The sequence below is a fragment of the Bombus flavifrons genome, chromosome 8 (genome assembly GCF_040668555.2).
Source record: "Bombus flavifrons isolate JBK064 chromosome 8, iyBomFlav1_principal, whole genome shotgun sequence".
NCBI classification, from domain to species: domain Eukaryota; kingdom Metazoa; phylum Arthropoda; class Insecta; order Hymenoptera; family Apidae; genus Bombus; species Bombus flavifrons.
Window position 1 is genome coordinate 15,414,317 of NC_138449.1, and position 15,458 is coordinate 15,429,774.

At 35.3% G+C, this 15,458-nt stretch overlaps 6 protein-coding genes across 10 annotated transcripts; 4 read left to right on the forward strand and 2 right to left on the reverse strand.

Moving 5' to 3' along the window:
• Positions 1–265: 265 nt before the first annotated feature.
• On the reverse strand, positions 266–750 carry LOC138182581 (histone H2A). The gene has a single exon (XM_069118581.1). The coding sequence runs from the start codon at positions 682–684 to the stop codon at positions 310–312; it is 375 nt and encodes a 124-aa protein (XP_068974682.1). The 5' UTR covers positions 685–750; the 3' UTR covers positions 266–309.
• Positions 751–879: 129 nt separating this feature from the next.
• LOC138182582 (histone H2B) lies at positions 880–1,368 on the forward strand. The gene has a single exon (XM_069118582.1). It carries the CDS (start codon positions 946–948, stop codon positions 1,315–1,317), a length of 372 nt encoding a protein of 123 aa, XP_068974683.1. The 5' UTR covers positions 880–945; the 3' UTR covers positions 1,318–1,368.
• A 2,921-nt stretch (positions 1,369–4,289) lies between these two features.
• LOC138182583 (histone H1) lies at positions 4,290–5,112 on the forward strand. Its single transcript, XM_069118583.1, has one exon. The coding sequence runs from the start codon at positions 4,384–4,386 to the stop codon at positions 5,053–5,055; it is 672 nt and encodes a 223-aa protein (XP_068974684.1). The 5' UTR covers positions 4,290–4,383; the 3' UTR covers positions 5,056–5,112.
• Positions 5,113–7,776: 2,664 nt separating this feature from the next.
• On the reverse strand, positions 7,777–8,383 carry LOC138182496 (histone H3). Its single transcript, XM_069118405.1, has one exon. It carries the CDS (start codon positions 8,216–8,218, stop codon positions 7,808–7,810), a length of 411 nt encoding a protein of 136 aa, XP_068974506.1. The 5' UTR covers positions 8,219–8,383; the 3' UTR covers positions 7,777–7,807.
• Positions 8,384–11,698: 3,315 nt separating this feature from the next.
• LOC138182874 (histone H4) lies at positions 11,699–12,116 on the forward strand. The gene has a single exon (XM_069119184.1). It carries the CDS (start codon positions 11,753–11,755, stop codon positions 12,062–12,064), a length of 312 nt encoding a protein of 103 aa, XP_068975285.1. The 5' UTR covers positions 11,699–11,752; the 3' UTR covers positions 12,065–12,116.
• Positions 12,117–12,786: 670 nt separating this feature from the next.
• On the forward strand, positions 12,787–15,352 carry U4-U6-60K (U4-U6 small nuclear riboprotein factor 60K). Of its 5 annotated transcripts, none has more exons than XM_069119180.1 (5): positions 12,787–12,940; positions 13,494–14,048; positions 14,126–14,503; positions 14,574–14,787; positions 14,859–15,352. In XM_069119180.1, exons 2-5 carry the CDS (start codon positions 13,523–13,525, stop codon positions 15,316–15,318), a joined length of 1,578 nt encoding a protein of 525 aa, XP_068975281.1. In that variant the 5' UTR covers positions 12,787–12,940; positions 13,494–13,522; the 3' UTR covers positions 15,319–15,352. The 5 variants fall into 5 exon arrangements, with proteins under 5 accessions (XP_068975281.1, XP_068975283.1, XP_068975278.1 ...); XM_069119182.1 differs by lacking the exon at positions 12,787–12,940 and adding an exon at positions 13,193–13,309; XM_069119177.1 differs by lacking the exon at positions 12,787–12,940 and adding an exon at positions 13,236–13,414.
• Positions 15,353–15,458: the final 106 nt, after the last annotated feature.

The following is a 15,458-nucleotide window of genomic DNA, read 5'->3' on the forward strand; positions in this document are numbered from 1 at the left end:
GAAGTGTCATATGAAAAAATATTTCTTTTTATATCATTTTATAATGGATCACTTCGTTCCCGCTTGAACATAATTTTCGAACACATCTTAGATAAATAAAATTTCTCCAACTGTTTCACAATATGTGTAGCAAAATTTATGGTAAAAAGTTTCTTCTAAATTATGTACTTTTACTGATTGCTTCATGGTAAGATTAAAAAAATATTAAACATTAGACGCATTCTACTGAATTATGAACGCAAAAGAATTCCTTCGTAACGAAATATTTTGTGGCCCCAAAAAGGACCATTTATAATGATGTGCATATTATTAGGCCTTCTTTTCAGTCTTCTTAGGCAACAGGACTGCTTGGATATTCGGTAAGACACCACCTTGAGCGATGGTAACACCAGAAAGCAATTTATTCAATTCTTCATCATTACGGATGGCGAGTTGAAGATGCCGTGGAATAATTCTCGTCTTCTTGTTATCACGAGCGGCATTTCCCGCCAATTCCAGTACTTCAGCCGCCAAGTACTCCATAACGGCCGCCAAGTACACAGGTGCTCCAGCACCGACGCGCTCGGCGTAATTTCCTTTACGAAGAAGCCTATGAATACGACCAACAGGGAATTGCAGGCCAGCTCTATTCGAACGAGACTTTGCCTTTCCCTTGGCTTTTCCACCTTTGCCGCGGCCAGACATGTTTTACGTTGAACTTGGGGTAAGTATCACAAATGCACTCCAACAGATGTGAGAGAGAAATATTCCGTTTTCTTTACAGCCCTGCCTTTATTAGGCCGACCGTTATAAACTCAATCGGACCAATGGCGTGCGAGCTCGGACGCCATTGGTGCGCTGTTGCCAGCGCGTTTCTGGATATATAAGAAGCCAGGGTCGGAGTTCAACATTCAGTCTCGAACTGTCTCAGCGAGTGTACTTGAAGTCTACAAAGCAAGTTCGAAGATGCCACCCAAAGCTAGTGGAAAAGCTGTGAAGAAAGCTGGCAAAGCGCAGAAAAATATCAGCAAATCTGATAAGAAGAAGAAGAGGAGGAGGAAGGAAAGCTATGCTATCTACATCTATAAAGTGTTGAAGCAGGTCCATCCTGATACTGGTATTTCCAGTAAAGCCATGAGCATCATGAACAGCTTTGTTAATGATGTTTTTGAGCGTATCGCTGCAGAAGCTTCACGCTTAGCACATTACAACAAGAGATCTACGATCACATCTCGGGAAATCCAAACTGCTGTCAGGCTTTTGTTGCCTGGTGAATTGGCTAAGCACGCTGTTTCTGAAGGGACTAAAGCTGTCACTAAGTATACCAGCTCAAAGTAAACGCTGCAGCATCCTAAATCATGATCATCGGCCCTTTTCAGGGCCAACAATTTTATAATAACGTTAAACAATTTTGTTCATAACTATTATTTTGATATGCCTTTCATAATAGAGTTTCGAGTCATTGTGTATAATGCAATACAACATAGAATATAGTAGCATTAATACATTTTATTTATAAATATTTTTGTTATCCAATAATTTAGTGAGGAACTATTTCACGATTGTATAGTATTTAACTTAGAATTTTTCAAATGCAAGGTTGCATTCGTATTCCAGCCACATCGCTTTAATAATGTAATGTAAACTTGGTAGAAAATATGCAGGTTATTTTTCTAATTGTTTTCCGCGGTGTTTTGCGATTGTTTGACTTGCGCAGTTCATATCTGAGAAACATTCAATGTTGCGATCAATGATGTAAATTTACTAAATATTTTACTTCTGAATACTTTTGTTTTTAAGAAAAATTAGAAAATTTCGGACAATAGCTATAAGAATATAAGGGAGTTATCAGAAATATAAAAGTACTAAATTGGCTATAACAAAAATAAATTCAATGGCAGTATTACTAGTACAATCAGTATACTATAATCCCGAATTTTAGGTTAGAATTCTATTTTCTTACTCCCAACTATTACGTTACTTTGATATGCTAAAAATTATAACATACATGCATATGCATTCGTTTTATTTACATCCGTTAACGGGATCATTACCTATGCTGTACGAAGTTTATAGCAAAAACTTTTTCAAATAATCATGCGTAAGAATTATTTTAATGAAGAGGAAAGAGAAACGTTGATTAATTCGCTATTTAGGACAATGTTATAAATTATTAGAAAAGACTATCTTTTCTGCGCTTTAATCGCAATAGTTATCTTCGGAAGCGAAAGACCGACCATACCGAACGTGTTAAAAGTATGAAAATCACATGATATTCGGTATTATTAATTTTATTACAGTTTCCTACGCAGAAAATTGTCATATTCGTAGATAATGCTACTTATTTATAAAAGAGACACGTGTAACAAATTTCTTAGTTAATGGATGACATTTATTTACTATTAATACTTATTTTGAAAACAACATTGATGAACCATTATAGAAATGGCTTCCGTATAGATGGAGTCACAGACGTTTGGCAATACGAAATTTGATTGGTTCACCTAAGAAAAGACTATTTCTGAGGTAAGAATATAGCAACGAAATATTTTTAAATAATATATATTGCTTAAGAAATTATACGATAAATATATATTATTTAACCTATATTACTAGTACACTTGCAGTTACGCGTTATTTGTTTTTCAAAATTTTGGCAACCAAAGTAGAAATTTCTTACACCAGATGTCATAACATACAACCTTTCGCGTGCCCTCCATACTTAAATTTTTTGATGAACGGGCAAACTGATGTGCAGAAAGATAATGCATAAATAATAAGAAATAATAACACTTAAATATTAAACACTGTTATTACTGTTATTTAACGCATGAATAAATACTCAAGTTAGGGTTGTATTATCTTTTCCCAAACGATAGAATGCAGAAAATTCTTCATGAAATGCAATAAACGAATCAATGATGACGTGTCTTGTCGTTTATATGTCTCCCTCAAGTTCTGACTCCGATCATAAACTTTCTTATCATGTTTTATAAATAAAATACTTTTGAAAACACCTTTATTGTTGTTCTGGGTTGTTTGTTAACGTAATAACATTCGTTAATGTTCAAAGTAAAACATACTATGATACAAATTGTAGCTGACATACCATATTTTTCTCAATAATATATTAGCAGTTGAAAGCATAGAACAATGGATACCATATGAATATCACGTAGTTACTATTCGCTTTTTTAACGAGATGTTAATAGCCAAAAAATCGTTAAATTTATGCAAAAGAACTTCAAGATTTTTGTATTCTGTGTAATGTACTATGTATAGTACCCTGTGATAAAGCAAGAGACAAGACCTGCTAAGTATGTTTAAAATACATATGTATATATATATATATATATATATATATGTATGCATAGAGTATACTTGAATAAATATTAATCGAACTATTACATAAGTAGAAACATTTTTGTAGCAGATATATTATATAGAATATACAACATGAAACAATAATACTTATGCTTTTCTATAGGAAAAAAATGTTATTCCATGTAGAACCGTTACGTTTTCGTATAAAATTGTGACTAAATTTCTCAGATGAAACTTAATTTGTAGTAAAATGAATTACAAATGCAAAGTAAACGATATCATGAAAATATTTTGATATTAGTATTTGCAACTCACATATTGAATGGTAGATTCCTTATACACGCTATCACGATCCTCATCAAGGAAAGAATACAAAATAAAACAGGTTAAATAAAGACAAATGTCGTGAATCCTCATTTAAGGATACTAAAAGTATGAAAGATACAATAAAAATTCATTCTAGGCATATAAACTGAATATTTCACACATCCATGGGAATTGATATTAATCCAACGATAGAACATTCGTGGTTCACGTTATACATCACTAAGCGATCGAATATCAAGCAAGTTTTTTAACGATCCATTACAGGTAGGATAAAAATAATTGAATATAAATTAGCAGCAGTCCTTTTTTTATGATTTTCTATATAAGTATTATGCCAATTTTCATGTAAATGTTTAGATTTTTAACTTTTTCTATACGATGTCCTATCGCACCGAAAAGACGGACTTCGTCGAACGGCGCAATATTTCAGTTGAACAAGTAAATACAGCCGAAAATTAATAAACAAATAAAACTACAAACACGTAGCTATATATTCGCGCAATTATTGTTCATTAACATGCGTATAATATGGAGAAACAAAGGTTGAAAGTGAAGGTATATTTACCGCTTCTTCGCTGTCACGGAATCGCGGCATCCGACATATTGGGTGAGACTCTCTCCATGGTCCGCGCTTAAGAAAGAACACGCGCTGCCATGAAAGCTAACTATCATACCAAGAGCAGCATTGTTGGTTTAGATACCTTCAGGCACTTTGTATAACAATTTGGTTTGTGTTAAAGTATTTCCACAAAAATGGAAGACAAAGCGAACTCTAACAGTACCGCAGTTGAGGCTGCCGAAAATCCATCTACGCCAGCGAAGAAGTCGTCGAAAAGTAAGTCGAAATCGCAACGTGAAAAGGCGTCTCATCCGCCAACTTCAGAAATGGTCAACGCTGCCATTAAAGAGTTGAAAGATCGTAAAGGATCGTCTCTGCAAGCTATCAAAAAATACATTGCCTCCACTTACAAAGTCGACGGAGAGAAATTTGCTCCGTTCATTAAGAGGTACTTGAAATCTGCTGTGACATCTGGAACTGTCGTCCAAACAAAAGGCAAAGGAGCGTCTGGATCTTTCAAGTTGTCTACTGGAAAAAGTGAAACTTCCAAGACCAAGAAGGTTCCTCACCCAGCCAAGAAGGCCGCACCAAAAAAGGTACAATCTGTCGAGAAGAAGACCGTCTCGAAGAAAACTGCTCCTACTAAGAAGCCGGCATCGCCCAAAAAAGCTGCAGTTGAAAAGAAACCGGCACCGGCGAAGAAGAGTGCATCCAAGGTAGCCGTTGCAAAACCAAAAGCTGCTAGCGAAGCCAAGAGCATGTCGAAAGCTAAGAAGACCGCCAAAGCACCAGCGGCCAAGACTAAAACACCTAAACCCAAGAAAGCAGCTGCACCAAAAGCAGTTAAATCCCCAGCAAAAAAATAATTATTTTCAAACTACGTTGCCCTTCAAATCCAAATGGCCCTTTTCAGGGCCACTAAATATTTTTTACAAGGAACAATCACAGTTTTCTATCCATTAGGAACAAAATACCCATAAATTCAATTCGAGGTTTTTATCACAGTTAAAAACAATTTTATTTTGTTTATTGGTTTAAATACGAGAAAGAAGTACATAACGGTATGTGTTCATTGATATATATTGATTATTGAAAACATTGAGATTTCGTATACTTAGTATTTCATGAACTTCTATAGACACAACTTATAGACGTAACCATAAGTTATGTTTAGACCTTTGTCCAGAAGTACAAAAATGACAGTGAGTTTTAAACCATTATGTTTCCAACCATGCTGTATGATTGGTCAAGGTACTAGGGAATCTAACAGGGAAGCGCTGCTGCATAACCTCTCTACCCTACGCTATCGACCAATTCCCGCCAAAACAGCAGACGTGGACACACCATGTGCATATTAAGGTAGAAGCCAGCAGGTTCTTTCATCAAAAATAACGCGGAACTAATCACTAGATTATATTACTGTAGGACGTTAAGCCTTTGTCCATGGACAATGACATTTATAACAATCGAACATTTTAAAAATTTTCTAATCACGATCATTTAATGTTAGATACTTATAAGACACAGAAAAGTTCTTTTTATACATAAATGATTCACGCTATTTATTACATATCTAATCCTTAAACGTGATTCGGATAAGACTGATGTCTGTATTTTTTTCAGACAAATACAATCAACATGGTGAATGAGTGAAATGTAACTGCACTCTGAAGCGATGCATTATCTTATCCAGATTATGCTAGAAAGAATAGTAAAAGTGGACGTTTTAGATTTATACAAATATTTTATTTGTATAATTTTAGTCTTTTTTATTTTTAGTCTTTTTATTTGTATAATTTCAATGAGGCAAATATAAACGTATTTTCCAAAAATAAATATTTATCAGTGACGTATGCAGATTCTGTCTCTATTTTTTAGTTTTTAATATACATTCGATAATAAAGTTGTAGAAGTCAAAAACTAATTCATAACTTTATAACCTATAATTGCATGTTAGACATGAATAATATACTGACCATTCTTTTTATATTTATTGATTATAAAAAATCTGAATGCATTTTGGATAATGTGAACAGGGAATGCTTGCCATATCGTCAAACCTAGAAGATCTCACACGATTTGTGAGTAAAAGAGACTTCCTCCGACTATATAATGAGTATAGCATAAAACACGTTTATTGCACTTACAACTTAACATTCGAGTCATTCGTAAATGAATCACGTACTGAATATAAAGTATTTAGGTTCGATTATTTACGTTATATATTAATTGTTAGCACAAAACTTTTCTTTAATTATGAAATGGAAATCGCATTTTGTGAGGTTATTTGAATACCACGACTTTTCTTATAATTTATGATATATATGTTTTTGCTACCGTCACTGGTTTCATAAGTAATGCAGAATACGGTGCTACCTTCTCTCAATCATGTCTTGGTTTATTTAGTCTAATGCAGTGATATCTCAAGTCAAGACCTTATCGCGAACATTCTTTAAGAAGAGTCTTATCTTTTGTATTTTTTTCATAAATATTTTTTGATTATAATCTGACTTTCTTGTGATGTTGGGTAGTGGAATTGGAATGGGCATTTACATTGTCTTCGATAATGTACTAAAATTGAAGATCTATAAGTAAAAAAAGGCATTCTACAGATATATTTTGGAATTGAACTTAGGAATTTAATTCCTCGATACTTTCCTTATATGTTCATTTGACAGTTTGATGTTATTCAGGTTATATAATTGAAGTTTGGTTAGCCTGCCTATACATTAAATTTTTTCCTACTATCGTATCCCTTACCAATCCCAAACTGTATCAAATATGATGACTCATACTTAATCCTGGTCTATATCATGAAAACCAGTCCTCATTTCCGAGAACAACAAGTACTTACATATTGCTATCTGTTCAAAACTTTCTAGTTTAAAAATGGTTTCAAATGGCTAGCTAAATATCGAAGCAGACTCATCGAAAAATATCAAAGAACATCAATGCAAATAGTCTTTCTACAGATTACAAAACATTTTCAAACGTAAGTACTTCGTAGCTGTTCATAATACAAATTGAAATCGATATAATATATTAAGTATTTCTGAGCCTAACATCATAATCTCAGACAAAAAACAAGCCATGGAAGTAATGCAGAGCAAAACTCAGTGTTTTTATTCATTTTATTTCACCTGAATTCAATAAAAATTTCAAGAATCTATAAAAAAGACAAAAGGTTATGTTAGATAGAGAAGGTATAGACAAACATCGACGGAGGGTCATGTTACCTAACGCAAAAGGGGGCAAGCCGCCAGACAGATGTTCCCCACTCTGCATGGGAAAAAGTAGCATGTCCACCTAAAACATTTAGTAGAAAATTTCATTAAATAATAAATATTCATAAGCCCGGAATCTTAATTTTAGAAAAAGCAGAATTGAACACCTGAATTATAGAAATCTTAAGCCACGTGTATTATATTTTATACCGTTAGTTTTAAGAGTAACGGATCAAAGTATCGGGAATTGTACGTGGACCTTTTTCACGATGCAATAAAATGATTATTTTAAGATCGCAGTCGAAAACCTGAAGTTCCCATATTGAAGAGAATTTTGGCCCTAAAAAGGGCCGATTGTTGAAGGGCCGACACAGAAGAAAATAAGATAGGCTGTTTAGGCTCTCTCTCCTCGAATACGGCGGGCCAACTGAATGTCCTTTGGCATAATGGTAACACGTTTAGCATGGATTGCGCACAGGTTGGTATCTTCGAAAAGACCAACGAGGTAAGCTTCGCTAGCTTCTTGCAAAGCCATGACGGCGGAGCTCTGGAATCTCAGATCGGTCTTGAAATCTTGTGCGATTTCACGAACCAGACGTTGGAATGGTAACTTTCTGATCAGTAGTTCAGTGCTCTTTTGGTATCTTCGGATTTCACGAAGAGCGACAGTTCCAGGCCTGTAGCGATGAGGTTTCTTCACTCCACCGGTAGCCGGGGCACTCTTACGAGCAGCCTTGGTGGCCAACTGCTTACGTGGAGCCTTTCCACCAGTTGATTTACGAGCAGTCTGCTTGGTACGAGCCATCCTTTCAAACAATAGGAAAATACAGCGATACGTTCACCGTTACGACAAAATGTAGAATACGCTCCGTGCTTGGAAGATCCCACTTTTATGTGATGCAACTACCGGCTACCGGCTTCTGATTGGTCGAGCGTCGGACTGGAAGGGGAACTGCGCGACCGTTAACACAACAAAGCTTCTATTCTATTTCTGCCTGTTTTATTTCTTTTATATTCAGGCAAATGTAGTTGTGGCTGTGATAGATTTGAAATTTTAGCAACAAATGAGTCCAAGTTTGAAAATATTTAAGAATAGATAATACCATTAAGGGTCGGTATAAGATTGGTACAAATACCTAGTACAAAAGGAAATCGTGTGACTTAATCAAAATAGTTATATCCATTAATGGAAGAAGGTAGTCCAATTTCAATCAGACATAAAAATCGATGTATTTACATATACATATAAAATATACATATCAAAATAATTATGCGTGGTTACAGCATCTGCAATTATATATATGAAGAGGCAGATGGCAGCATCGTAAATATTAAGACACACGTACAAGAATTAACTAGAAATACTCTAACTAGAAATCAGGATAAACTGATCCACTGATAAACTCCATAGCAAATTATAATGTTCGAATTATCGTTTGAGATCAACAAACATATTCCCCATCATAATCATTTTCATGCACCGCATTTCGTGCACCGCATTTCGTGCACCGCATTAATAGTAATTAGGAGAAAAAGCACAAAAAGAAAAAGAAGAGTGATTGATACATGCATATTGTATACATTCACATATTCATAGAATTCATTCGATATAGAGCAGTGATTCGCAAGGGACATTTGGTTCTCAGTGGAATGGCAAACGGTGTGTTCATTGAACACACACTCGGTACTGTTTCGGCATTACCGTATAAATGCAGTGAATACAAAATTCTTGGTAGTCTCTGCAGCCATTAAAGAACAGAAAATCAAGTGTATGAGTTTCAAAAAACCATACCTTCAAGAAGCCCCTCTCCTACAACAGAACGGAAATGCCATAACCAAGTAAGATCTTACAGACAACGTAGCAGACAAGATGGAGAGCCGTATAGAAAATATTCAAGAAGCGTTCTACGTCCTTAAGTATTCAACAAGAACTAATATCATTTTAACCTCAATGCCTAAACTTATGATTATGGAATTAGAGTATCCTTCCAATCCATTCCAGCTATTCAACAATTGTTTTAATATGCAAAATGACGTTTAGTTCAAAGATACAAAACCCACAATCAACGATCACAGACGAAAGTCACAGTCTATTCACTTTTTATTTATTGTTTCAAGCTTGAATATTTCTTCTTTTACACGGTACATTTCTGCAATTGACGATAAAGCAATGTTTTAAGTTTCGTTAAAAATTAAATCTAATTTCGAGACAAAAATTTTACCAGGGTTAGGATAGAAGTAAAGGATGATTTTTTAGGAAAGAGTAACCATTAAATTCAGTGAAAGCCGGATTTTGCACACAAAGGACGTGGAGCAGATGTTCGACGCAGATGTTCTGTTCTCTGTAGGGGACCGAAGTACAACGTTTACTCCAAATTCTAATTACAATATATTGCAGCAAAATTATAAATTCTAAATATTTCAGTGTACTTCAAATTATATAAAATCGATGTCATAGAAAAATAACAATGAATCATAAAACATAATTGATCTGAACTACCTGAATTTAGATTTTTAAACAGAAATTTTAAATTGTTTATTACTATATTATTACATTCTATATCATCCATCCGATTTACATATTTATTACGTCAATAGGCACTATTGAACTCTTTTTTAAAGAGATTTACTCATACTTCTAATATGATAAATGAGAGAGATAGGAGGAGATATCTATTAGGAGTTTGGAAACATTCATATAAAATTTTCTGGTTTCATGACAATAATTTTGAATAAAACATGATAAAGATTTAGATTGTATTTTATTTTTCTTTTTTTTTTTTTTATTTGGTAGACTATTTACAATCAATTCTCGTTGAGAACGATTGTATTTTATGGCAGCAATAGAATAATAATTTCACGAGTCGAAAACTTGAAAAGAATTTTGGCCTTAAAAAAGGCTGATTATTTATGGAAAAGAATCAGGTGAGATATTTAGGCAACTTTTTGGGAGTGACACCGCCCTCATTACCTGGCCTTGTTCAACAGATTTAGGAATCCAATTAGGCGTAGGTGGTGGCGTTCTGGTGACCCTGTTTTCAAATACTTTTACAAGTTTCTTGCTGGCAGTATGAGAAGAAGGATTGTAGCGTTTAGGGCTCGCAAGATCAGGGAGGAGATGGAGAACGCTTCAGTTTAGTGTAATATTTTCTAGCCAGTATTACATAAAATCAAAACTTCGAAAACGTTGATTCTTCCGCTGCGTAATCTGCGTGCCAGCATTCTTTTACCGAAACTTTTTACCGATGTTCATAGCCATGCGGTGGACTCTCCCTCAGGAATCTCTCAATCATCAATAAGTTAACGGATGATCCGGGAAACGTATGGGTCTTCTTTCAATCATTATGACGTGCCTACTGGGTTCATTTCCCCTGGTATCGTTGCTCAGCACTTCAGCGAGTTGAATCATAAAAAAAGCTGCTGGCTTTGACACTGTCCCGTGAAACTTCTTGACGCATGTTTCTCACCAGATCATATTGTATGTGTACTATATTTACCGAGCCTCTCTAAGGAGGGTGTATTTTTCAACCAGTTGGGATGCCACGACGGTCATTCCGATCCCGAAGCCAAGTAAAGATAGACTCCTTCCTGGTAATTACAGGCCTATAAATTACGGTCTTTTGTCTGCCCTATTCGTCCCTGCCCTGTCGTAATCCTCATAGATCATGTAAGTGCGTATTCTCTGATGTCTTCATTCTAGAGTTTCATAATTTTAAAATGATCACTTTACAACAAATCAACAAATTGAGGAGAAGTTTAATTCTAAAAATTGAATTCATATTCACGTCTCGTCACAACTCGTCTTCTAAACAGAAATTCCCAGCTCTAAAACGTTGGAACCACTTCCTACAGGTGCGAGATGAAAGCGCATTTTCTCTGTAAACAGGACATATGTTTTTCGTGGCAATTGTTACAGAACTTCCTTTCTGAAATTCATATAACATGAGATGTCGAATATGGATACGCATTTCACTCATGATTTTTTACTGTTAGAAGTCACTGTGTTCATTATATTACGATCTTATACCCACGAAAATCTGCTCTAGCCTGTTCTCGATCAGCTAAGCTCAAGTGCATTGGTCCCTTATCGCCGTATGTTTATAAATCGACACATGAAATATATACACAAAAGTCGGCACGAACTTATGGGATGACCTAATAATATATGCGGCTTTCGACCGCTCCCCTTTGCTGCGATGCTGTTACCAGAAGAAGACTTTTGATTGGTCAAGCGCGGACTGGAGAGGGAACGCGCAACTGTAAGCATAAAAGCAGGTGCCAAGAGCATCAAGCATCCACTTAGTGGTCGCTGCTTCACTGATACTGATCGAGTTGCGCAATGACTGGCCGTGGTAAGGGAGGAAAAGGATTGGGAAAAGGAGGAGCAAAGCGTCATAGAAAGGTTTTGCGTGATAACATCCAAGGTATCACCAAGCCAGCCATCCGTCGTCTTGCTCGTCGTGGCGGTGTGAAGCGTATTTCTGGATTGATTTACGAAGAAACGCGTGGTGTATTGAAGGTGTTCTTGGAAAATGTCATCCGAGACGCCGTAACTTACACTGAACACGCCAAGAGGAAAACTGTGACGGCTATGGATGTAGTCTACGCCTTGAAACGTCAAGGAAGAACTCTTTACGGTTTTGGTGGTTAATTTCCCTTGCTGCATCCTTCTACGAACAAACGGCCCTTTTCAGGGCCAACAATATTTTCAACGATGGAATTTTCTGTTTCAAAGAACTGTGTAAATCGATAAAGTAATCATGAAAGGCAAGACCCATCATATAAATCTATGTTTACATCAAGGTTTACACCAAGTCTTAGATGTCTTATCAACCCTTCATGGAGTCGGCTTTTTAGATATCAAATGCTTGTTCTTTTGTCTGAAGTTATACATAATGCATAGTGAAAAGGATTGAATGAGGTTATAAAGTTGAATATTGTAGTTATTTCAAAAGACTAATCAGGTTTTATAGAGAAATACGAATCCCGAATCATGTTAAAATTCATGCAATGTCAATTCCGAATTGTGTCCTTTATAATACATTGAAAAAGGTTTTTGTGTTATCTAGTTTAAAAACTATAGTAAGTTCTAGAACAACATAATTTTAGGAACCCTTCTAATAATCTTATAATATAATTTACTATAGAATAGATATATAATAAAATTTCATATATTAAATAATTTTATATATTTTATATACTAAATATTTATATATTTATAAATTAATGCCAATTCACAAATGTTCTTTATGAGATTCAAAGTACATGTAAAATATGTGCAAAGAATGTGGTTTTGATTGGTTGTTTTTGATAGATTCTATACAATCGTAAGTGTCACTTATAAAAATAAACCTACAAAGGCGTGTCGGTGAGCGATACGAGCAATACTTCCTGCGGTTCTATCATTTGTCCCTATGTTTTTCCCAGAGACTTTTTTATGTCTTCATTTATATGTTCATCAGTTTGTGTCATTTAATACATATGTACTTTAATTTACGATCTCATTATACTACACAGAATTACTTAGGTAAGTATAAATATTTATAAATAAAGTATTCTTATAATTTTATACCCTACGCGTTCAACCAATCAGAATATTTGTTCTTAAATTTTAGGTTAGTTCAAAGATTCCCATTTATGTGTTATGTCCCGCTTATATTCCCATTATTCTCCATCAAGATTTTATATAAATTTATGACTGTGTGTGTATAAATTATATGTATAAATTTGTAACTAACAATGCAAAATGAGAAAGCTGCAGTCATTTGAATATCGATATCTCGATACAAGTCGATTTGAACGAAAAGAAATGTTATCGATTGTTGTTTTCTACCTTGGATATGTTCGTGTTTGAATCATTTTAAGTATGCAGTGTCGCTTGCTTGACAGTTAATAGGTGCTAATAAGTTCTAGCTATTATTACATTTATTCTGGTATATAATTTCTGTTTAACCCACATAGAACATCATACCTTAGAAACGTAATTCCGTACACTTTTTGTGTAATATAGATTATGTTTAAATTATTTTTCGAGGTTAAGAAACCATATAGTATTATTAATTTTGTATTGTTTTCTACAGCTTTTGCGTATAATAAGTAATTGTCTAAAATGTCAGATGACGAAGATTTGGTTTATGTTAAGAAGCAAAAGACTGTTCATTATGGATCCCTCGAAGAAGCAGAGCGTGCTAGATTGGTTGCTGTGGCTGAATCTTCCGAGGAAGAAAAGACTACCACAAATTTGGGAGATAATGCCAATGCTACAGCTACTTTGGGAAACATTCATATATCAAATGAATATATGGAACTTGAAGATGAGATGTCTAAAGATAGGCAAGCTCTCTTAGAAGAATTTGAACGTAGAAAGAAAGCTCGTCAAATCAACGTGTCCACTGATGATTCCGAAGTAAAGAAAAATTTGAGACAATTGGATGAGCCTATTTGTCTCTTTGGTGAAGGACCTGCAGATAGGAGAACAAGACTGAGGGAATTATTGGCTAATTTGGGTGAAGATGCTATTAAAAAGAAACACGAAGAGGAGGAGAAACCATCCCATCCAATTGAGAGAGACACAGAAACAACATGGTATCATGAAGGGCCAGACTCACTTCAAATAGCACGTTCTTGGATTGCTAGTGAGCCTAAAATATACTGTTTCTAGTCTTTTTGTCTTTTATTGTTTATCTGTGTGATATTTTTATTTATTCAATAGCGTATTCATTGCCCAGAGCAAAGGCGAGATTGGGTAAGGCAAGGCAGGATTTGGAGTTGCCAACAGCTACGCGTACAGCACGCCGTCAAGAGCTTCTGAAAAAGTTACAAGCTTTGACAATTTACTGTTCTCAAATTGGAGATACGAGGCCAATTTCTTTCTGTCAGTTCAGTCCAAATTCCAAATTGCTCGCTACAGCTTCATGGTCAGGCTTGTGTAAAATATGGTCTGTACCTGACTGTACTTTGTTAAGAACACTTAAGGGACACACTTGTAATGTTGGCTGCATTGTTTTTCATCCAAAAGCTACTATTACTGAAGAGGTGGTAGGAGAAAAATCTGGACAGACTTGTGTGTTAGCATCTTGCGCTTCGGATGGTATATTTATTGTACCAAAATTTTATGATATATATGGTAAATACTATTCTAATATTCACTGTGTATATAGGAACAGTAAAGTTGTGGAGTGGTGGATCTGGGGAGGAACCCTTAGCTGAAGTCGAAGGACATGAACCGCACAGAGTTTCAAGGCTAGCATTTCATCCATCTGGTAGATTTCTTGGGACATGTTGCTATGATGCATCTTGGAGACTTTGGGACTTGGAACAGCAAGCAGAAGTCTTACATCAAGAAGGTCATGCCAGAGCTGTGCACTGTATTAGGTAACATACCTAAAATTGTATATATTTTCAGTGACAAAAAACAACGCGTTCAAAACAATGTTGGTCTATAGTTTTCAGGGTGACGGTAGTGTAAGCGCCACAGGTGGTCATGACTCTTTCGGTCGAGTGTGGGACCTTCGCACAGGACGGTGCATTATGTTTATGGAGGGTCATTTGAAATCTATCTTTGGTATCGATTTCTCCCCGAATGGATTTCACATAGCAACAGCGAGCGAAGATAATACTTCAAAGATATGGGATTTACGAAAGAGATCCTGCGTGTATACGATACCTGCGCACACAAATTTACTATCAGACGTGAAATACCAAAGGATAGAAGGACAATACCTAGTCACAGCATCGTACGACAATACTGCGAAAATATGGTCAAATAAAACCTGGCAACCACTTAAAACGTTACCAGGTCACGATGGTAAAGTTATGTCCGTCGATATTTCTTCCGATCATAAATTCATCGGGACTAGTTCGTACGATCGAACGTTCAAATTGTGGGCTCCAGAAAACATGTAAAAAGACTTGATGGAATAAAGAATAATTTAAAAACAGACGAATTCAGGAAGACTACTTTATCGCCGCATACAGGAAGACTTCATTTTTGTACTATAAGAGAAGTAATAAACATATATTTTTATTATTTGTTCAAGTAATAT

Coding starts and splice junctions, on each gene's coding strand:
- LOC138182496 (XM_069118405.1), bottom strand. CDS start 8,218: ATGGCTCGTACCAAGCAGACTGCTCGTAAATCAACTGGTGGAAAGGCT.
- LOC138182874 (XM_069119184.1), top strand. CDS start 11,753: ATGACTGGCCGTGGTAAGGGAGGAAAAGGATTGGGAAAAGGAGGAGCA.
- LOC138182581 (XM_069118581.1), bottom strand. CDS start 684: ATGTCTGGCCGCGGCAAAGGTGGAAAAGCCAAGGGAAAGGCAAAGTCT.
- LOC138182582 (XM_069118582.1), top strand. CDS start 946: ATGCCACCCAAAGCTAGTGGAAAAGCTGTGAAGAAAGCTGGCAAAGCG.
- U4-U6-60K (XM_069119180.1), top strand. CDS start 13,523: ATGTCAGATGACGAAGATTTGGTTTATGTTAAGAAGCAAAAGACTGTT. Junction 14,049..14,125: donor AGCACGTTCTTGGATTGCTA/GTGAGCCTAAAA, acceptor TTTATTCAATAG/CGTATTCATTGCCCAGAGCA. Junction 14,788..14,858: donor AGAGCTGTGCACTGTATTAG/GTAACATACCTA, acceptor GTTGGTCTATAG/TTTTCAGGGTGACGGTAGTG.
- LOC138182583 (XM_069118583.1), top strand. CDS start 4,384: ATGGAAGACAAAGCGAACTCTAACAGTACCGCAGTTGAGGCTGCCGAA.